General features: G+C 40.7%; 1 protein-coding gene across 1 annotated transcript in view; it reads left to right on the forward strand.

The window, feature by feature from the left end:
* Window positions 1–632: 632 nt before the first annotated feature.
* LOC137314532 (NACHT, LRR and PYD domains-containing protein 12-like) overlaps window positions 633–24866 on the forward strand; it is a 50399-nt gene continuing 26165 nt past the window's right edge. Inside the window, exon 1 of the mRNA XM_067979839.1 lies at window positions 633–735. Within this exon, the coding sequence (XP_067835940.1) occupies window positions 633–735 (103 nt within the window). The remainder of the gene's footprint in view (window positions 736–24866) is intronic.

Here is a 24866-nt window from a genome sequence, read left to right on the forward strand (position 1 = left end):
TCACTTGGTTCCACTCACCTATCTGATCAGAGCCAGGAGAAGCTTCTCTTCCCACCCTATCACCGTTATCTCTGATGTTTCTAAAGATTCAATCCTTGGCTCCCTCCTCTTCCTCATCCACATGCTGCCCTTTGGTGACACAGTCCACAGACATGGACCAGCTTTCAGATGGACGCTGACAAAACCACCGCCTCTCTTGACCCTTCCAATATCTTTGTGTTGTCAGGTCCACATTCTGTTTTAGATGAGCCACCAGTTCCTCCAGTTAAAAATTGGGAAGTCATGATCTTTGGCCCCAAAATCTCCACATCCTGGCCAGGGATTCCATCCTCACCACTGGTTTTTTGATTGGTGAGTCACTCACCAATCACTCAAGCTCTGACTGACTTGTGTTTATAATATAGATATATTACCTGTATATTTATGATGTATTTGTATATTTGGAAGTGTATTTGCACAGGGGCAGCACGGCAGCAGGTACGGCAGCCGGGCTTGGACCGAATGGAGGCCAGCGGGGAGTCCGTCCCGGACAAAATGGAGGCGAGCGCGACCAACATTTTTTTAAAAGTCGCCGCTCACGCGGCTCCCATGCCGGACAAAATGAGGCCCGCGTCGCCACCACCTTGGACAAAATGGAGGCCAGCTTGGCTTCCTCATTGGACAAAATGGAGGACAGACAGGCCAACATTATGGAAAAATGGCGGCTGCGCCAGCCGCCATCTTGGTCAGATGGCGGCAAGTAGCCAACCGAGTGTCCCCAGTGATCCCGCAGTCAACCCAGAATGATGCCAGGGTGCAGCCAGGGTTCCCAGCTTGCACCCAGTCAGCCCAGAGTGATGCCAGAGTGGCGGTCTTGATGTTCAGACCACCACCACAACAATAAGAACTACCACAACAATGTCCCAGTGACCACCCCCCCAGTGTCCCCTGAATGTCCCAGTGACCCCCCCAGTGTCCCCTGAATATCCCAGTGATCCCCCCCCCAGTGTCCCCTGAATATCCCAGTGATTCCAGTGTGCACCCAGTGACCCCAGAGTAACCCAGACATTACTCACGTGCTCCCCATCGGGTCCAGGCTGTGGTGAAGGTCTCAGTCAGTCCGTCCCCAGCGGAGAGAACGATGCTTGGCCCAGGATTTCTCCCACTCCTCCTCCTCCTCACAAAATGTCTCTTTCTGGATCATCTCCTTGCAGCATTTCATCAAAAAGATTCCTGAGGGGAGAGAGAGGGAATTGATTAAAATACAAAAGCAAGGGATTAAAAAGGCACAGCAAGAGGCAAGAACTCCCTCCCTCCCACTCCCTCTCTCACTCTCTCTCACTCTCCCTCCCTCCCACTCTCCCTCCCCCTCTCTCTCTCCCTCTCCCTCTCTCTACCCCTCTCCCTCTCCCTCTCTCACACTCCCCCAGTTGCACAGAATCTCTCCCTAATCCAAGTCTGCAGCTTGTTTCTCCCCTGCCTTTCCTCTGAATGCCTCTAACCGGTGCCGCACTGCCTGTCTGAGCTGCTCAGTGTTTGCTGCAGGGTCCAACACTCCCCCTGGGTGTGTTTTCTCTTCTGTCCCTGGGCCCCTCCCACACCTGCTCTGGACATTGTTGCAACTTTAATTCTGTCAGTTGCTGTCAGCGAAAGGTCAACAGCTTTTCCCTCAACTGTTATCTCCTGTTTGAATTAGAAACTCGCCCCTCCCTGTTCAATCTCTACCTTGTATTGTCCAGAATGTAATATAAGATATGGACTGAGTCCACCTCACCTTGTAATATACAGAATGTAATGTAAGATATTTACTGGGTCCACCCAACCTTGTAATGTGCAGAATGTAATATAAGATATGGAGTGAGTCCAACCCATCTTTTATTGTACAGACTGTAATATAAGATAGGGACTGAGTCCAACCCACTGTGTATTGTACAGAATGTAATATAAGATATGGACTGAGTCCACCCCACTGTGTATTGTACAGAATGTAATATAAGATATGGGCTGAGTCCACCCCACTGTGTATTGTACAGAATGCAATATAAGATATGGGCTGAGTCCACCCCACTGTGTATTGTACAGAATGTAATATATGATATGGACTGAGTCCAACCCACTGTGTATTGTACAGAATGTAATATAAGATATGGGCTGAGTCCACCCCACTGTGTATTGTACAGAATGTAATGTAAGATATGGACTGAGTCCAACCCACTGTGTATTGTACAGAATATGACATAAGATATGGACTGAGTCCAACCCACTGTGCATTGTACAGAATATGACATAAGATATGTGCTGAGTCCACCCCACTGTGTAATGTGCAGAATGTTATATAAGATATGGACTGAGTCCAACCCACTGTGTATTGCACAGAATGTAATATAAGATATGGACTGAGTCCAACCCACTGTGTAATGTGCAGAATGCAATATAAGATATGGACTGAGTCCAACCCACTGTGTAATGTACAGAATGCAATATAAGATATGGACTGAGTCCAACCCACTGTGTAATGTACAGAATGTAATATAAGATATGGACTGAGTCCAACCCACTGTGTATTGTACAGAATGTAATATAAGATATGGACTAAGTCCAACCCACTGTGTATTGTACAGAATGTAATATAAGATATGGACTGAGTCCAACCCACTGTGTAATGTGCAGAATGCAATATAAGATATGGACTGAGTCCAACCCACTGTGTAATGTACAGAATGCAATATAAGATATGGACTGAGTCCAACCCACTGTGTATTGTACAGAATGTAATATAAGATATGGACTGAGTCCAACCCACTGTGTAATGTACAGAATGTAATATAAGATATGGACTGAGTCCAACCCACTGTGTATTGTACAGAATGTAATATAAGATATGGACTGAGTCCAACCCACTGTGTGTTGTACAGAATGTAATATAAGATATGGACTGAGTACAACCCATGGTGTATTGTACAGAATGTAATATAACATATGGGCTGAGTCCAACCCACTGTGTAATGCACAGAATGTAATATAAGATATGGACTGAGTCCAACCCAATGTGTAATGTGCAGAATGCAATATAAGATATGGACTGAGACCAACCCACTGTGTAATGTACAGAATGTAATATAAGATATGGACTGAGTCCAACCCACTGTGTATTGTACAGAATGTAATATAAGATTTGGGCTGAGTCCAACCCATTGTGTATTGTACCAACTGCAATATAAGATATGGACTGGGTCCACCCCACTGTGTATTGTACAGAATGTAATATTAGATATGGACTGAGTCCAACCCACTGTGTAATGTGCAGAATGTAATATAAGATATGGACTGAGTACAACCCATTGCGTATTGTACAGAATGTAATATAAGATATGGACTGAGTCCAACCCACTCTGTATTGTCCAGAATGTAATATCAGATATGGACTGAGTCCACCCCACTGTGTATTGTACAGAATGTAATATAAGATATGTACTGGGTCCACCCAAGCTTGTAATGTGCAGAATGTAATTTAAGATATGGAGTGAGTCCAACCCATCTTGTATTGTACATATTGTAATGTAAGATATGGACTGAGTCCAACCCACTGTGTATTGTACAGAATGTAATATAAGATATGGACTGAGTCCAACCCACTGTGTATTGCACAGAATGTAATATATGATATGGGCTGAGTCCACCCCACTGTGTGATGTGCAGAATGTAATATAAGATATGGACTGAGTCCAACCCACTGTGTATTGTGCAGAATATGACATAAGATATGGACTGAGTCCAACCCACTGTGCATTGTACAGAATATGACATAAGATATGGGCTGAGTCCACCCCACTGTGTAATGTGCAGAATGTAATATAAGATATGGACTGAGTCCAACCCACTGTGTATTGTACAGAATGTAATATAAGATATGGACTAAGTCCAACCCACTGTGTATTGTACAGAATGTAATATAAGATATGGACTGAGTCCAACCCACTGTGTAATGTGCAGAATGCAATATAAGATATGGACTGAGTCCAACCCACTGTGTAATGTACAGAATGCAATATAAGATATGGACTGAGTCCAACCCACTGTGTATTGTACAGAATGTAATATAAGATATGGACTGAGTCCAACCCACTGTGTATTGTACAGAATGTAATATAAGATATGGACTGAGTCCAACCCACTGTGTGTTGCACAGAATGTAATATAAGATATGGACTGAGTACAACCCATGGTGTATTGTACAGAATGTAATACAACATATGGGCTGAGTCCAACCCACTGTGTAATGCACAGAATGTAATATAAGATATGGACTGAGTCCAACCCACTGTGTAATGTACAGAATATGACATAAGATATGGACTGAGTCCAACCCCCTGTGTATTGTACAGAATGTAATATAAGATATGGACTGAGTCCAACCCACTGTGTATTGTACAGAATGTAATAGAAGATATGGACTGAGTCCCCCCACTGTGTAATGCACAGAATGTAATATAAGATATGTACTGGGTCCACCCAACCTTGTAATGTGCAGAATGTAATATAAGATATGGACTGAGTCCAACCCATCTTGTATTGTACAGACTGTAATATAAGATAGGGACTGAGTCCAACCCACTGTGTATTGTACAGAATGTAATATAAGATATGGACTGAGTCCACCCCACTGTGTATTGTACAGAATGTAATATAAGATATGGGCTGAGTCCACCCCACTGTGTATTGCACAGAATGCAATGTAAGATATGGGCTGAGTCCACCCCACTGTGTATTGTACAGAATGTAATATATGATATGGACTGAGTCCAACCCACTGTGTATTGTACAGAATGTAATATAAGATATGGACTGAGTCCAACCCACTGTGTATTGTACAGAATATGACATAAGATATGGACTGAGTCCAACCCACTGTGCATTGTACAGAATATGACATAAGATATGGACTGAGTCCAACCCACTGTATATTGTACAGAATGTAATATAAGATATGGGCTGAGTCCACCCCACTGTGTAATGTGCAGAATGTAATATAAGATATGGACTGAGTCCAACCCACTGTGTAATGTACAGAATGTAATATAAGATACGGACTAAGTCCAACCCACTGTGTATTGTACAGAATGTAATATAAGATATGGACTGAGTCCAACCCACTGTGTAATGTGCAGAATGCAATATAAGATATGGATTGAGTCCAACCCACTGTGTAATGTACAGAATGCAATATAAGATATGGACTGAGTCCAACCCACTGTGTATTGTACAGAATGTAATATCAGATATGGACTGAGTCCAACCCACTGTGTAATGTACAGAATGTAACATAAGATATGGACTGAGTCCAACCCACTGTGTATTGTACAGAATGTAATATAAGATATGGACTGAGTCCAACCCACTGTGTGTTGTACAGAATGTAATATAAGATATGGACTGAGTACAACCCATGGTGTATTGTACAGAATATAATATAACATATGGGCTGAGTCCAACCCACTGTGTAATGCACAGAATGTAATATAAGATATGGACTGAGTCCAACCCACTGTGTAATGTGCAGAATGCAATATAAGATATGGACTGAGTCCAACCCACTGTGTGATGTACAGAATGTAATATAAGATATGGACTGAGTCCAACCCACTGTGTATTGTACAGAATGTAATATAAGATTTGGGCTGAGTCCATCCCATTTCTGTATTGTACCAACTGCAATATAAGATATGGACTGAGTCCAACCCACTGTGTAATGTACAGAATGCAATGTAAGATATGGGCTGAGTCCACCCCACTGTGCATTGTACAGAATATAATATATGATAGGGACTGAGTCCAACCCACTGTGTATTGTACAGAATGTAATATAAGATATGGGCTGAGTCCACCCCACTGTGTATTGTACAGAATGTAATATAAGATATGGACTGAGTCCAACCCACTGTGTATTGTACAGAATATGACATAAGATATGGACTGAGTCCAACCCACTGTGCATTGTACAGAATATGACATAAGATATGGACTGAGTCCAACCCACTGTATATTGTACAGAATGTAATATAAGATATGGGCTGAGTCCACCCCACTGTGTAATGTGCAGAATGTAATATAAGATATGGACTGAGTCCAACCCACTGTGTATTGCACAGAATGTAATATAAGATATGGAATGAGTCCAACCCACTGTGTAATGTGCAGAATGCAATATAAGATATGGACTGAGTCCAACCCACTGTGTAATGTACAAAATGCAACATAAGATATGGACTGAGTCCAACCCACTGTGTAATGTACAGAATGTAATATAAGATATGGACTGAGTCCAACCCACTGTGTATTGTACAGAATGTAATATAAGATATGGACTAAGTCCAACCCACTGTGTATTGTACAGAATGTAATATAAGATATGGACTGAGTCCAACCCACTGTGTAATGTACAGAATGCAATATAAGATATGGACTGAGTCCAACCCACTGTGTATTGTACAGAATGTAATATAAGATATGGACTGAGTCCAACCCACTGTGTAATGTACAGAATGTAATATAAGATATGGACTGAGTCCAACCCACTGTGTATTGTACAGAATGTAATATAAGATATGGACTGAGTCCAACCCACTGTGTGTTGTACAGAATGTAATATAAGATATGGACTGAGTACAACCCATGGTGTATTGTACAGAATGTAATATAACATATGGGCTGAGTCCAACCCACTGTGTAATGCACAGAATGTAATATAAGATATGGACTGAGTCCAACCCACTGTGTAATGTGCAGAATGCAATATAAGATATGGACTGAGTCCAACCCACTGTGTAATGTACAGAATGTAATATAAGATATGGACTGAGTCCAACCCACTGTGTATTGTACAGAATGTAATATAAGATATGGACTGAGTCCAACCCATTGTGTATTGTACCAACTGCAATATAAGAAATGGACTGAGTCCAACCCACTGTGAAATGTACAGAATGTAATATAAGATATGGACTGAGTCCAACCCACTCTGTATTGTCCAGAATGTAATATCAGATATGGACTGAGTCCACCCCACTGTGTATTGTACAGAATGCAATATAAGATATGGACTGAGTCCAACCCACTGTGTAATGTACAGAATGTAATATAAGATACGGACTAAGTCCAACCCACTGTGTATTGTACAGAATGTAATATAAGATATGGACTGAGTCCAACCCACTGTGTAATGTGCAGAATGCAATATAAGATATGGATTGAGTCCAACCCACTGTGTAATGTACAGAATGCAATATAAGATATGGACTGAGTCCAACCCACTGTGTATTGTACAGAATGTAATATCAGATATGGACTGAGTCCAACCCACTGTGTAATGTACAGAATGGAATATAAGATATGGACTGAGTCCAACCCACTGTGTATTGTACAGAATGTAATATAAGATATGGACTGAGTCCAACCCACTGTGTGTTGTACAGAATGTAATATAAGATATGGACTGAGTACAACCCATGGTGTATTGTACAGAATATAATATAACATATGGGCTGAGTCCAACCCACTGTGTAATGCACAGAATGTAATATAAGATATGGACTGAGTCCAACCCACTGTGTAATGTGCAGAATGCAATATAAGATATGGACTGAGTCCAACCCACTGTGTGATGTACAGAATGTAATATAAGATATGGACTGAGTCCAACCCACTGTGTATTGTACAGAATGTAATATAAGATTTGGTCTGAGTCCATCCCATTTCTGTATTGTACCAACTGCAATATAAGATATGGACTGAGTCCAACCCACTGTGTAATGTACAGAATGCAATGTAAGATATGGGCTGAGTCCACCCCACTGTGTATTGTACAGAATGTAATATATGATAGGGACTGAGTCCAACCCACTGTGTATTGTACAGAATGTAATATAAGATATGGGCTGAGTCCACCCCACTGTGTATTGTACAGAATGTAATATAAGATATGGACTGAGTCCAACCCACTGTGTATTGTACAGAATATGACATAAGATATGGACTGAGTCCAACCCACTGTGTATTGCACAGAATGTAATATAAGATATGGAATGAGTCCAACCCACTGTGCAATGTGCAGAATGCAATATCAGATATGGACTGAGTCCAACCCACTGTGTAATGTACAAAATGCAACATAAGATATGGACTGAGTCCAACCCACTGTGTAATGTACAGAATGTAATATAAGATATGGACTGAGTCCAACCCACTGTGTATTGTACAGAATGTAATATAAGATATGGACTAAGTCCAACCGACTGTGTATTGTACAGAATGTAATATAAGATATGGACTGAGTCCAACCCACTGTGTAATGTACAGAATGCAATATAAGATATGGACTGAGTCCAACCCACTGTGTATTGTACAGAATGTAATATAAGATATGGACTGAGTCCAACCCACTGTGTAATGTACAGAATGTAATATAAGATATGGACTGAGTCCAACCCACTGTGTATTGTACAGAATGTAATATAAGATATGGACTGAGTCCAACCCACTGTGAAATGTACAGAATGTAATATAAGATATGGACTGAGTCCAACCCACTCTGTATTGTCCAGAATGTAATATCAGATATGGACTGAGTCCACCCCACTGTGTATTGTACAGAATGCAATATAAGATATGGACTGAGTCCAACCCACTGTGTAATGTACAGAATGTAATATAAGATACGGACTAAGTCCAACCCACTGTGTATTGTACAGAATGTAATATAAGATATGGACTGAGTCCAACCCACTGTGTAATGTGCAGAATGCAATATAAGATATGGATTGAGTCCAACCCACTGTGTAATGTACAGAATGCAATATAAGATATGGACTGAGTCCAACCCACTGTGTATTGTACAGAATGTAATATCAGATATGGACTGAGTCCAACCCACTGTGTAATGTACAGAATGGAATATAAGATATGGACTGAGTCCACCCCACTGTGTATTGTACAGAATGTAATATATGATATGGACTGAGTCCAACCCACTGTGTGTTGTACAGAATGTAATATAAGATATGGACTGAGTACAACCCATGGTGTATTGTACAGAATATAATATAACATATGGGCTGAGTCCAACCCACTGTGTAATGCACAGAATGTAATATAAGATATGGACTGAGTCCAACCCACTGTGTAATGTGCAGAATGCAATATAAGATATGGACTGAGTCCAACCCACTGTGTGATGTACAGAATGTAATATAAGATATGGACTGAGTCCAACCCACTGTGTATTGTACAGAATGTAATATAAGATTTGGGCTGAGTCCATCCCATTTCTGTATTGTACCAACTGCAATATAAGATATGGACTGAGTCCAACCCACTGTGTAATGTACAGAATGCAATGTAAGATATGGGCTGAGTCCACCCCACTGTGTATTGTACAGAATGTAATATATGATAGGGACTGAGTCCAACCCACTGTGTATTGTACAGAATGTAATATAAGATATGGGCTGAGTCCACCCCACTGTGTATTGTACAGAATGTAATATAAGATATGGACTGAGTCCAACCCACTGTGTATTGTACAGAATATGACATAAGATATGGACTGAGTCCAACCCACTGTGTATTGCACAGAATGTAATATAAGATATGGAATGAGTCCAACCCACTGTGCAATGTGCAGAATGCAATATAAGATATGGACTGAGTCCAACCCACTGTGTAATGTACAAAATGCAACATAAGATATGGACTGAGTCCAACCCACTGTGTAATGTACAGAATGTAATATAAGATATGGACTGAGTCCAACCCACTGTGTATTGTACAGAATGTAATATAAGATATGGACTAAGTCCAACCCACTGTGTATTGTACATAATGTAATATAAGATATGGACTGAGTCCAACCCACTGTGTAATGTACAGAATGCAATATAAGATATGGACTGAGTCCAACCCACTGTGTATTGTACAGAATGTAATATAAGATATGGACTGAGTCCAACCCACTGTGTAATGTACAGAATGTAATATAAGATATGGACTGAGTCCAACCCACTGTGTATTGTACAGAATGTAATATAAGATATGGACTGAGTCCAACCCACTGTGTGTTGTACAGAATGTAATATAAGATATGGACTGAGTACAACCCATGGTGTATTGTACAGAATGTAATATAACATATGGGCTGAGTCCAACCCACTGTGTAATGCACAGAATGTAATATAAGATATGGACTGAGTCCAACCCACTGTGTAATGTGCAGAATGCAATATAAGATATGGACTGAGTCCAACCCACTGTGTAATGTACAGAATGTAATATAAGATATGGACTGAGTCCAACCCACTGTGTATTGTACAGAATGTAATATAAGATTTGGGCTGAGTCCAACCCATTGTGTATTGTACCAACTGCAATATAAGATATGGACTGAGTCCAACCCACTGTGAAATGTACAGAATGTAATATAAGATATGGACTGAGTCCAACCCACTCTGTATTGTCCAGAATGTAATATCAGATATGGACTGAGTCCACCCCACTGTGTATTGTACAGAATGTAATATAAGATATGTACTGGGTCCACCCAGCTTGTAATGTGCAGAATGTAATATAAGATATGGAGTGAGTCCAACCCATCTTGTATTGTACATACTGTAATGTAAGATATGGACTGAGTCCAACCCACTGTATATTGTACAGAATGTAATGTAAGATATGGACTGAGTCCACCCCACTGTGTATTGTGCAGAATGTAATATAAGATATGGGCTGAGTCCACCCCACTGTGTATTGTACAGAATGTAATGTAAGAGATGGACTGAGTCCAACCCACTGTGTAATGTACAGAATATGACATGAGATATGGACTGAGTCCAACCAACTGTGTATTGTACAGAATGTAATATAAGATATGGACTGAGTCAAAACCACTGTGTATTGCACAGAATGTAATATATGATATGGACTGAGTCCAACCCACTGTGTATTGCACAGAATGTAATATAAGATATGGAATGAGTCCAACCCACTGTGCAATGTGCAGAATGCAATATAAGATATGGACTGAGTCCAACCCACTGTGTAATGTACAAAATGCAACATAAGATATGGACTGAGTCCAACCCACTGTGTAATGTACAGAATGTAATATAAGATATGGACTGAGTCCAACCCACTGTGTATTGTACAGAATGTAATATAAGATATGGACTAAGTCCAACCCACTGTGTATTGTACATAATGTAATATAAGATATGGACTGAGTCCAACCCACTGTGTAATGTACAGAATGCAATATAAGATATGGACTGAGTCCAACCCACTGTGTATTGTACAGAATGTAATATAAGATATGGACTGAGTCCAACCCACTGTGTAATGTACAGAATGTAATATAAGATATGGACTGAGTCCAACCCACTGTGTATTGTACAGAATGTAATATAAGATATGGACTGAGTCCAACCCACTGTGTGTTGTACAGAATGTAATATAAGATATGGACTGAGTACAACCCATGGTGTATTGTACAGAATGTAATATAACATATGGGCTGAGTCCAACCCACTGTGTAATGCACAGAATGTAATATAAGATATGGACTGAGTCCAACCCACTGTGTAATGTGCAGAATGCAATATAAGATATGGACTGAGTCCAACCCACTGTGTAATGTACAGAATGTAATATAAGATATGGACTGAGTCCAACCCACTGTGTATTGTACAGAATGTAATATAAGATTTGGGCTGAGTCCAACCCATTGTGTATTGTACCAACTGCAATATAAGATATGGACTGAGTCCAACCCACTGTGAAATGTACAGAATGTAATATAAGATATGGACTGAGTCCAACCCACTCTGTATTGTCCAGAATGTAATATCAGATATGGACTGAGTCCACCCCACTGTGTATTGTACAGAATGTAATATAAGATATGTACTGGGTCCACCCAGCTTGTAATGTGCAGAATGTAATATAAGATATGGAGTGAGTCCAACCCATCTTGTATTGTACATACTGTAATGTAAGATATGGACTGAGTCCAACCCACTGTATATTGTACAGAATGTAATGTAAGATATGGACTGAGTCCACCCCACTGTGTATTGTGCAGAATGTAATATAAGATATGGGCTGAGTCCACCCCACTGTGTATTGTACAGAATGTAATGTAAGAGATGGACTGAGTCCAACCCACTGTGTAATGTACAGAATATGACATGAGATATGGACTGAGTCCAACCAACTGTGTATTGTACAGAATGTAATATAAGATATGGACTGAGTCAAAACCACTGTGTATTGCACAGAATGTAATATATGATATGGGCTGAGTCCACCCCACTGTGTGATGTGCAGAATGTAATATAAGATATGGACTGAGTCCAACCCACTGTGTAATGTACAGAATGTAATATAAGATATGGACTGAGTCCAACCCACTCTGTATTGTCCAGAGTGGTGTGTTGTACAGAATGTAATATAAGATATTACATTCTGTACAACAGAATGTAATATAAGATATGGACTGAGTACAACTCATGGTGTATTGTACAGAATGTAATACAACATATGGGCTGAGTCCAACCCACTGTGTAATGCACAGAATGTAATATAAGATATGGACTGAGTCCAACCCAATGTGTAATGTGCAGAATGCAATATAAGATATGGACTGAGTCCAACCCACTGTGTAATGTACAGAATGTAATATAAGATATGGACTGAGTCCAACCCACTGTGTATTGTACAGAATGTAATATAAGATTTGGGCTGAGTCCAACCCATTGTGTATTGTACCAACTGCAATATAAGATATGGACTGGGTCCACCCCACTGTGTATTGTACAGAATGTAATATTAGATATGGACTGAGTCCAACCCACTGTGTAATGTGCAGAATGTAATATAAGATATGGACTGAGTACAACCCATTGTGTATTGTACAGAATGTAATATAAGATATGGACTGAGTCCAACCCACTCTGTATTGTCCAGAATGTAATATCAGATATGGACTGAGTCCACCCCACTGTGTATTGTACAGAATGTAATATAAGATATGTACTGGGTCCACCCAAGCTTGTAATGTGCAGAATGTAATATAAGATATGGAGTGAGTCCAACCCATCTTGTATTGTACATATTGTAATGTAAGATATGGACTGAGTCCAACCCACTGTATATTGTACAGAATGTAATGTAAGATATGGACTGAGTCCACCCCACTGTGTATTGTACAGAATGTAATATAAGATACGGGCTGAGTCCACCCCACTGTGTATTGTACAGAATGTAATATAAGATATGGACTGAGTCCAACCCACTGTGTAATGTCCAGAATATGACATAAGATATGGACTGAGTCCAACCCACTGTGTATTGCACAGAATGTAATATATGATATGGGCTGAGTCCACCCCACTGTGTGATGTGCAGAATGTAATATAAGATATGGACTGAGTCCAACCCACTGTGTATTGTACAGAATATAACATAAGATATGGACTGAGTCCAACCCACTGTATATTGTACAGAATGTAATATAAGATATGGACTGAGTCCAACCCACTGTGTATTGTACAGAATGTAATATAAGATATGGACTGAGTCCAACCCACTGTGTGTTGTACAGAATGTAATATAAGATATGGACTGAGTACAACCCATGGTGTATTGTACAGAATGTAATATAACATATGGGCTGAGTCCAACCCACTGTGTAATGCACAGAATGTAATATAAGATATGGACTGAGTCCAACCCACTGTGTAATGTGCAGAATGCAATATAAGATATGGACTGAGTCCAACCCACTGTGTAATGTACAGAATGTAATATAAGATATGGACTGAGTCCAACCCACTGTGTATTGTACAGAATGTAATGTAAGATTTGGGCTGAGTCCAACCCATTGTGTATTGTACCAACTGCAATATAAGATATGGACTGAGTCCAACCCACTGTGAAATGTACAGAATGTAATATAAGATATGGACTGAGTCCAACCCACTCTGTAATGTCCAGAATGTAATATCAGATATGGACTGAGTCCACCCCACTGTGTATTGTACAGAATGTAATATAAGATATGTACTGGGTCCACCCAGCTTGTAATGTGCAGAATGTAATATAAGATATGGAGTGAGTCCAACCCATCTTGTATTGTACATACTGTAATGTAAGATATGGACTGAGTCCAACCCACTGTATATTGTAGAGAATGTAATGTAAGATATGGACTGACTCCACCCCACTGTGTATTGTACAGAATGTAATATAGGATATGGGCTGAGTCCACCCCACTGTGTATTGTACAGAATGTAATATAAGAGATGGACTGAGTCCAACCCACTGTGTAATGTACAGAATATGACATAAGATATGGACTGAGTCCAACCAACTGTGTATTGTACAGAATGTAATATAAGATATGGACTGAGTCAAAACCACTGTGTATTGCACAGAATGTAATATATGATATGGGCTGAGTCCACCCCACTGTGTGATGTGCAGAATGTAATATCAGATATGGACTGAGTCCAACCCACTGTGTATTGTACAGAATATGACATAAGATATGGACTGAGTCCAACCCACTGTATATTGTACAGAATATGACATAAGATATGGACTGAGTCCAACCCACTGTGTAATGTACAGAATGTGATATAAGATATGGACTGAGTCCAACCCACTGTGTAATGTACAGAATGTAATATAAGATATGGACTGAGTCCAACCCACTCTGTATTGTCCAGAGTGGTGTGTTGTACAGAATGTAATATAAGATATTACATTCTGTACAACAGAATGTAATATAAGATATGGACTGAGTACAACCCATGGTGTATTGTACAGAATGTAATACAACATATGGGCTGAGTCCAACCCACTGTGTAATGCACAGAATGTAATATAAGATATGGACTGAGTCCAACCCAATGTGTAATGTGCAGAATGCAATATAAGATATGGACTGAGTCCAACCCACTGTGTAATGTACAGAATGTAATATAAGATATGGACTGAGTCCAACCCACTGTGTATTGTACAGAATGTAATATAAGATTTGGGCTGAGTCCAACCCATTGTGTATTGTACCAACTGCAATATAAGATATGGACTGGGTCCACCCCACTGTGTATTGTACAGAATGTAATATTAGATATGGACTGAGTCCAACCCACTGTGTAATGTGCAGAATGTAATATAAGATATGGACTGAGTACAACCCATTGTGTATTGTACAGAATGTAATATAAGATATGGACTGAGTCCAACCCACTCTGTATTGTCCAGAATGTAATATCAGATATGGACTGAGTCCACCCCACTGTGTATTGTACAGAATGTAATATAAGATATGTACTGGGTCCACCCAAGCTTGTAATGTGCAGAATGTAATATAAGATATGGAATGAGTCCAACCCATCTTGTATTGTACATATTGTAATGTAAGATATGGACTGAGTCCAACCCACTGTATATTGTACAGAATGTAATGTAAGATATGGACTGAGTCCACCCCACTGTGTATTGTACAGAATGTAATATAAGATATGGGCTGAGTCCACCCCACTGTGTATTGTACAGAATGTAATATAAGATATGGACTGAGTCCAACCCACTGTGTAATGTACAGAATATGACATAAGATATGGACTGAGTCCAACCCACTGTGTATTGTACAGAATGTAATATAAGATATGGACTGAGTCCAACCCACTGTGTATTGCACAGAATGTAATATATGATATGGGCTGAGTCCACCCCACTGTGTGATGTGCAGAATGTAATATAAGATATGGACTGAGTCCAACCCACTGTGTATTGTACAGAATATGACATAAGATATGGACTGAGTCCAACCCACTGTGTATTGTACAGAATGTAATATAAGATATGGACTGAGTCCACCCCACTGTGTATTGTACAGAATGTAATATAAGATATGGACTGAGTCCAACCCACTGTGTAATGTACAGAATATGACATAAGATATGGACTGAGTCCAACCCACTGTGTATTGTACAGAATGTAATATAAGATATGGACTGAGTCCAACCCACTGTGTATTGTACAGAATGTAATATAAGATATGGGCTGAGTCCACCCCACTGTGTTTTGTACAGAATGCAATGTAAGATATGGGCTGAGTCCACCCCACTGTGTATTGTACAGAATGTAATATATGATATGGACTGAGTCCACCCCACTGTGTATTGTACAGAATGTAATATAAGATATGGACTGAGTCCAACCCACTGTGTATTGTACCGAATATGACATAAGATATGGACTGAGTCCAACCCACTGTGCATTGTACAGAATATGACATAAGATATGGACTGAGTCCAACCCACTGTGTATTGTACAGAATGTAATATAAGATATGGGCTGAGTCCACCCCACTGTGTAATGTGCAGAATGTAATATAAGATATGGACTGAGTCCAACCCACTGTGTAATGTGCAGAATGCAATATAAGATATGGACTGAGTCCAACCCACTGTGTAATGTACAGAATGTAATATAAGATATGGAATGAGTCCAAAACACTGTGTATTGTACAGAATGTAATATAAGATTTGGGCTGAGTCCAACCCATTGTGTATTGTACCAACTGCAATATAAGATATGGACTGAGTCCAACCCACTGTGTAATGTACAGAATGTAATATAAGTTATGGACTGAGTCCAACCCACTCTGTATTGTCCAGAATGTAATATCAGATATGGGCTGAGTCCACCCCACTGTGTATTGTACAGAATGTAATATAAGAGATGGACTGAGTCCAACCCACTGTGTAATGTACAGAATATGACATAAGATATGGACTGAGTCCAACCCACTGTGTATTGTACAGAATGTAATATAAGATATGGACTGAGTCCAAACCACTGTGTATTGCACAGAATGTAATATATGATATGGGCTGAGTCCACCCCACTGTGTGATGTGCAGAATGTAATATAAGATATGGACTGAGTCCAACCCACTGTGTATTGTACAGAATATGACATAAGATATGGACTGAGTCCAACCCACTGTATATTGTACAGAATATGACATAAGATATGGACTGAGTCCAACCCACTGTGTATTGTACAGAATGTAATATAAGATATGGACTGAGTCCACCCCACTGTGTATTGTAAAGAATGTAATATAAGATATGTACGGGATCAAACAACCTTGTAATGTGCACAATGTAATATAAGATATGGAGTGAGTCCAACCCATCTTGTATTGTACAGACTGTAATATAAGATATGGACTGTGTCCAACCCACTGTATATTGTACAGAATGCAATATAAGATATGGACTGAGTCCACCCCACTGTGTATTGTACAGAATGTAATATAAGATATGGGCTGAGTCCACCCCAACGTGTATTGCACAGAATGTAATATAAGATATGGACTGAGTCCAACCCACTGTGCATTGTACAGAATGTAATATAACATGTGGACTGAGTCCAACCCACTGTGAATTGTACAGAATATGACATAAGATATGGACTGAGTCCAACCCACCATGTAATGTGCAGAATGTAATATAAGATATGGACTGAGTCCAACCCAATGTGTATTGTACAGAATGTAATATAAGATTTGGGCTGCATCCAACCCATTGTGTATTGTACAGAATGTAATATAACATGTGGACTGAGTCCAACCCACTGTGTAATGTACAGAATGTAATATAAGATATGGACTGAGTCCACCCCACTGTGTATTGTACAGAATGTAATATAAGATATTTACTGGGTCCACCCAACCTTGTAATGTGCAGAATGTATGATAAGATATGGAGTGAGTCCAACCCAGCTTGTATTGTACATAATGTAATATAAGATATGGACTGAGTCCAACCCACTGTGCATTGTACAGAATATGACATAAGATATGGACTGAGTCCAACCCACTGTGTATTGTACAGAATGTAATATAAGATATGGGCTGAGTCCACCCCACTGTGTGATGTGCAGAATGTAATATAAGATATGGACTCAGTCCAACCAACCGTATAATGTACAGAATGTAATATAAGATATGGACTGAGTCCACCCAAGCTTGTAATGTGCAGAATGTAATATAAGATATGGAGTGATTCCAACCCATCTTGTATTGTACAGACTGTAATATAAGATATGGACTGAGTCCAACCCACTGTATATTGTACAGAATGTAATATATGATATGGACTGAGTCCACCCCACTGTGTATTGTACAGAATGTAATATAAGATATGGGCTGAGTCCACCCCACTGTGTATTGTACAGAATGTAATATAAGATATGGACTGAGTCCACCCCACTGTGTATTGTACAGAATGTAATATAAGATATGGGCTGAGTCCACCCCACTGTGTATTGTACAGAATGTAATATAAGATATGGACTGAGTCCAACCCACTGTGCATTGTACAGAATATGACATAAGATATGGACTGAGTCCAACCCACCATGTAATGTGCAGAATGTAATATATGATATGGACTGAGTCCAACCAACCTTGGAATGTGCAGAATGTAATTTCAGATATGGACTGAGTCCACCCCACTGTGTATTGTACGGAATGTAATATAAGATATGGACTGAGTCCACCCCACCGTGTATTGTACAGAATGTAATGTAAGATATGGACTGAGTCCACCCCACTGTGTATTGTCCAGAATGTAATATAAGATATGTAATGAGAACACCAGATATTTAATGAGTAGCCAACAGAGTGTCACCAGTGATCCCGCAGTCAACCCGGAATGATGCCAGGGTGCAGCCAGGGTTCCAAGCTTGCACCCAGTCATGCCAGAGTGGTGGTCTTGATGTTCAGACCACCACCACAACAATAAGAACGACCACAACAATGTCCCAGTGACCCCCCCAGTGTCCCCTGAATGTCCCAGTGACCCCCCCCCCCACAGTGTCCCCTGAATATCCCAGTGATGCCAGTGTGCACCCAGTGACCCCAGAGTAACCCAGACATTACTCACGTGCTCCCCATCGGGTCCAGGCTGTGGTGAAGGTCTCAGTCAGTCCGTCCCCAGCGGAGAGAACGATGCTTGGCCCAGGATTTCTCCCACTCCTCCTCCTCCTCACAAAATGTCTCTTTCTGGATCATCTCCTTGCAGCATTTCATCAAAAAGATTCCTGAGGGGAGAGAGAGGGAATTGATTAAAATACAAAAGCAAGGGATTAAAAAGGCACAGCAAGAGCCCAGAACTCCCTTCCTCTCACACTCTCTCTTTTTCCCTCCCTCACTCTCTCTTTTTCCCTCCCTCAATCTCCCTCACTCTCTCTCACTCTCCCTCCCTCCCACTCTCCCTCTCTCTCTCCCTCCCTCTCCCTCTCATTCTCTCTCTCTCTCCCTCTCTCTACCCCTCTCTCTCTCCCTCTCTCACACTCCCCCAGTTGCACAGAATCTCTCCCTAATCCAAGTCTGCAGCTTGTTTCTCCCCTGCCTTTCCTCTGAATGCCTCTAACCGGTGCCGCACTGCCTGTCTGAGCTGCTCAGTGTTTGCTGCAGGGTCCAACCCTCCCCCTGGGTATGTTTTCTCTTCTGTCCCTGGGCCTCGCCCACACCTGCTCTGGACATTGTTGCAACTTTAATTCTGGCAGTTGCTGTCAGCGAAAGGTCAACAGCTTTTCCCTCAACTGTTTTCTCCTGTTTGAATTAGAAACTCGCCCCTCCCTGTTCAATCTCGACCTCCACCTCACCTTGTATTGTCCAGAATGTAATGTAAGATATGGACTGAGTCCACCTCACCTTGTAATTGTAAACAATTTTACAACACCAAGTTGTAGTCCAGCAATTTTATTTTAAATTCACAAGCTTTCGGAGATTTTCTCCTTCCTCAGGCAAATGTTTCAAGATCTCCTTGAAGCCTACGCATTTATACATATTGAACAATAATACATGGTGTTTACAGACTGCCCCTGCAACTGCCCGTTGCCAAGGCAATCACCGTGTTCAGACAGAGAGGTGTTACCTGCAGAACCTCCGAATACACATTCAACAAAAAAACAAACAGGGAAAAAAAACAGAGAAAAAAAAAACACAGAGAGAGGCAGAAACATCCGGAAGGCAGAGAGAGCCAGCAAATGACACATTATATTAAAAACAGATAACATTTGTTCGCTGGTGGGGTAACGTGTAGCGTGACATGAACCCATTCGGAGGTTCTGCAGGTAACACCTCTCTGTCTGAACACGGTGATTGCCTTGGCAACGCGCAGTTGCAGGGGCAGTCTGTAAACACCATGTATTATTGTTCAATATGTATAAATGCGTAGGCTTCAAGGAGATCTTGAAACATTTGCCTGAGGAAGGAGAAAATCTCCGAAAGCTTGTGAATTTAAAATAAAATTGCTGGACTATAACTTGGTGTTGTAAAATTGTTTACAATTGTCAACCCCAGTCCATCACCGGCATCTCCACATCACCTTGTAATGTACAGAATGTAATGTAAGATATTTACTGGGTCCACCCAACCTTGTAATGTGCAGAATGTAATATAAGATATGGAGTGAGTACAACCCATCTTGTATTGTACAGACTGTAATATAAGATATGGACTGAGTCCAACCCACTGTGTATTGTCCAGAATGTAATATAAGATATGGGCTGAGTCCAACCCACTGTGTGTTGTACAGAATGTAATATAAGATCTGGACTGAGTCCAACCCACTGTGTATTGTCCAGAATGTAATATAAGATATGTACAGAGTCCAACCCAGTGTGTTGCACAGAATGTAATATAAGATATGGACTGAGTCCAACCCACCGTGTAATGTGCAGAATGTAATATAAGATATGGACTGAGTCCACCGCACTGTGTATTGTACAGAATGTGATATAAGATATGGACTGAGTCCAACCCACTGTGTATTGTACAGAATATGACATAAGATATGGACTGAGTCCACCCCACCGTGTAATGTACAGAATGTAATATAAGATATGTACAGAGTCCAACCCAGTGTGTATTGCACAGAATGTAATATAAGATATGGACTGAGTCCACCCCACTGTGTATTGCACAGAATGTAATATAAGATATGGACTGAGTCCAATCCACTGTGGATTGTACAGAATATAACATAAGATATGGACTGAGTCCAATCCACTGTGGATTGTACAGAACGTAATATAAGATATGGACTGAGTCCACCCCACCGTGTAATGTACAGAATATGACATAAGATATGGACTGAGTCCAACCCACTGTATATTGTACAGAATATGACATAAGATATGGACTGAGTCCAACCCACTTTGTATTGTACAGAATGTAACATAAGATATGGACTGAGTCCACCCCACTGTGTATTGTACAGAATGTAATATAAGATATGTCCGGGATCAAACAACCTTGTAATGTGCAGAATGTAATATAAGATATGGAGTGAGTCCAACCCATCTTGTATTGTACAGACTGTAATATAAGATATGGACTGTGTCCAACCCACTGTATATTGTACAGAATGCAATATAAGATATGGACTGAGTCCACCCCACTGTGTATTGTACAGAATGTAATATAAGATATGGGCTGAGTCCACCCCACTGTGTATTGCACAGAATGTAATATAAGATATGGACTGAGTCCAACCCACTGTGTATTGTACAGAATATGACATAAGATATGGACTGTGTCCAACCCACTGTATATTGTACAGAATATGACATAAGATATGGACTGAGTCCAACCCACTGTGTATTGTACAGAATGTAATGTAAGATATGGATTGAGTCCACCCCACTGTGTATTGTACAGAATGTAATATAAGATATGTACTGGGTCCACCCAACCTTGTAATGTGCAGAATGTAACATAAGATATGGGCTGAGTCCACCCCACTGTATATTGCACAGAATGTAATATAAGATATGGACTGAGTCCAACCCACTGTGAATTGTACAGAATATGACATAAGATATGGACTGAGTCCAACCCACCATGTAATGTGCAGAATGTAATATAAGATATGGACTGAGTCCAACCCACTGTGTATTGTACAGAATGTAATATAAGATTTGTGCTGAATCCAACCCATTGTGTATTGTACAGAATGTAATATAACATATGGACTGAGTCCAACCCACTGTGTAATGTACAGAATGTAATATAAGATATGGACTGAGTCCACCCCACTGTGTATTGTACAGAATGTAATATAAGATATGTACTGGATCCACCCAACCTTGTAATGTGCAGAATGTATTATAAGATATGGAGTGAGTCCAACCCATCTTGTATTGTACATACTGCAATATAAGATATGGACTGAGTCCAACCCACTGTGCATTGTACAGAATATGACATAAGATATGGACTGAGTCCAACCCACTGTGTATTGTACAGAATGTAATATAAGATATGGGCTGAGTCCACCCCACTGTGTGATGTGCAGAATGTAATATCAGATATGGACTTAGTCCAACCCACTGTGTATTGTATAGAATGTAACATAAGATATGGACTGAGTACAACCCATTGTGTATTGTACAGAATGTAATATAACATATGGGCTGAGTCCAACCCACTGTGTAACGTACAGAATGTAATATAAGATATGGACTCAGTCCAACCCACTGTGTAATGTACAGAATGTAATATAAGATATGGACTGAGTCCACCCCACTGTGTATTGTACAGAATGTAATATAAGATATGTACTGGGTCCACCCAAGCTTGTAATGTGCAGAATATAATATAAGATATGGAGTGAGTCCAACCCATCTTGTATTGTACAGACTGTAATATAAGATATGGACTGAGTCCAACCCACTGTGTATTGTCCAGAATGTAATATAAGATATGGACTGAGTCCACCCCACTGTGTATTGTACATAATGTAATATAAGATATGTACTGGGTCCACCAAGCTTGTAATGTGCAGAATGTAATATAAGATATGGAGTGAGTCCAACCCATCTTGTATTGTACAGACTGTAATATAAGATATGGACTGAGTCCAACCCACTGTATATTGTACAAAATGTAATATAAGATATGGACTGAGTCCACCCCACTGTCTATTGTACAGAATGTAATATAAGATATGGGCTGAGTCCACCCCACTGTGTATTGTACAGAATGTAATATAAGATATGGACTGAGTCCACCCCACTGTGTATTGTACAGAATGTAATATAAGATATGGACTGAGTCCACCCCACTGTGTATTGTACAGAATGTAATATTAGATATGGACTGAGTCCACCCCACTGTGTATTGTCCAGAATGTAATATACGATATGTAATGAGAACACCAGATATTTAATGAGTAGCCAACAGAGTGTCACCAGTGATCCCGCAGTCAACCCGGAATGATGCCAGGGTGCAGCCAGGGTTCCAAGCTTGCAACCATTCATGCCAGAGTGATGCCAGAGTGGCGGTCTTGATGTTCAGACCACCACCACAACAATAAGAACGACCACAACAATGTCCCAGTGACCCCCCCCCTGTGTCCCCTGAATGTCCCAGTGACCCCCCACAGTGTCCCCTGAATATCCCAGTGATCCCAGTGTGCACCCAGTGACCCCAGAGTAACCCAGACATTACTCACGTGCTCCCCATCGGGTCCAGGCTGTGGTGAAGGTCTCAGTCAGTCCGTCCCCAGCGGAGAGAACGATGCTTGGCCCAGGATTTCTCCCACTCCTCCTCCTCCTCACAAAATGTCTCTTTCTGGATCATCTCCTTGCAGCATTTCATCAAAAAGATTCCTGAGGGGAGAGAGAGGGAATTGATTAAAATACAAAAGCAAGGGATTAAAAAGGCACAGCAAGAGCCCAGAACTCCCTCCCTCTCACACTCTCTCTTTTTCCCTCCCTCACTCTCTCTTTTTCCCTCCCTCAATCTCCCTCACTCTCTCTCACTCTCCCTCCCTCCCACTCTCCCTCTCTCTCTCCCTCCCTCTCCCTCTCATTCTCTCTCTCTCTCCCTCTCTCTACCCCTCTCTCTCTCCCTCTCTCACACTCCCCCAGTTGCACAGAATCTCTCCCTAATCCAAGTCTGCAGCTTGTTTCTCCCCTGCCTTTCCTCTGAATGCCTCTAACCGGTGCCGCACTGCCTGTCTGAGCTGCTCAGTGTTTGCTGCAGCGTCCAAACCTCCCCCTGGGTGTGTTTTCTCTTCTGTCCCTGGGCCTCGCCCACACCTGCTCTGGACATTGTTGCAACTTTAATTCTGTCAGTTGCTGTCAGCGAAAGGTCAACAGCTTTTCCCTCAACTGTTTTCTCCTGTTTGAATTAGAAACTCGCCCCTCCCTGTTCAATCTCGACCTCTACCTCACCTTGTATTGTCCAGAATGTAATATAAGATATGGACTGAGTCCACCTCACCTTGTAATGTACAGAATGTAATGTAAGATATTTACTGGGTCCACCCAACCTTGTAATGTGCAGAATGTAATATAAGATATGGAGTGAGTACAACCCATCTTGTATTGTACAGACTGTAATATAAGATATGGACTGAGTCCAACCCACTGTGTATTGTCCAGAATGTAATATAAGATATGGGCTGAGTCCAACCCACTGTGTATTGTCCAGAATGTAATATAAGATATGTACAGAGTCCAACCCAGTGTGTTGCACAGAATGTAATATAAGATATGGACTGAGTCCAACCCACCGTGTAATGTGCAGAATGTAATATAAGATATGGACTGAGTCCACCGCACTGTGTATTGTACAGAATGTGATATAAGATATAGACTGAGTCCAACCCACTGTGTATTGTACAGAATATGACATAAGATATGGACTGAGTCCACCCCACCGTGTAATGTACAGAATGTAATATAAGATATGTACAGAGTCCAACCCAGTGTGTATTGCACAGAATGTAATATAAGATATGGAC

The sequence above is a fragment of the Heptranchias perlo genome, unplaced genomic scaffold (assembly GCF_035084215.1).
Source record: "Heptranchias perlo isolate sHepPer1 unplaced genomic scaffold, sHepPer1.hap1 HAP1_SCAFFOLD_52, whole genome shotgun sequence".
Classification (NCBI taxonomy): domain Eukaryota; kingdom Metazoa; phylum Chordata; class Chondrichthyes; order Hexanchiformes; family Hexanchidae; genus Heptranchias; species Heptranchias perlo.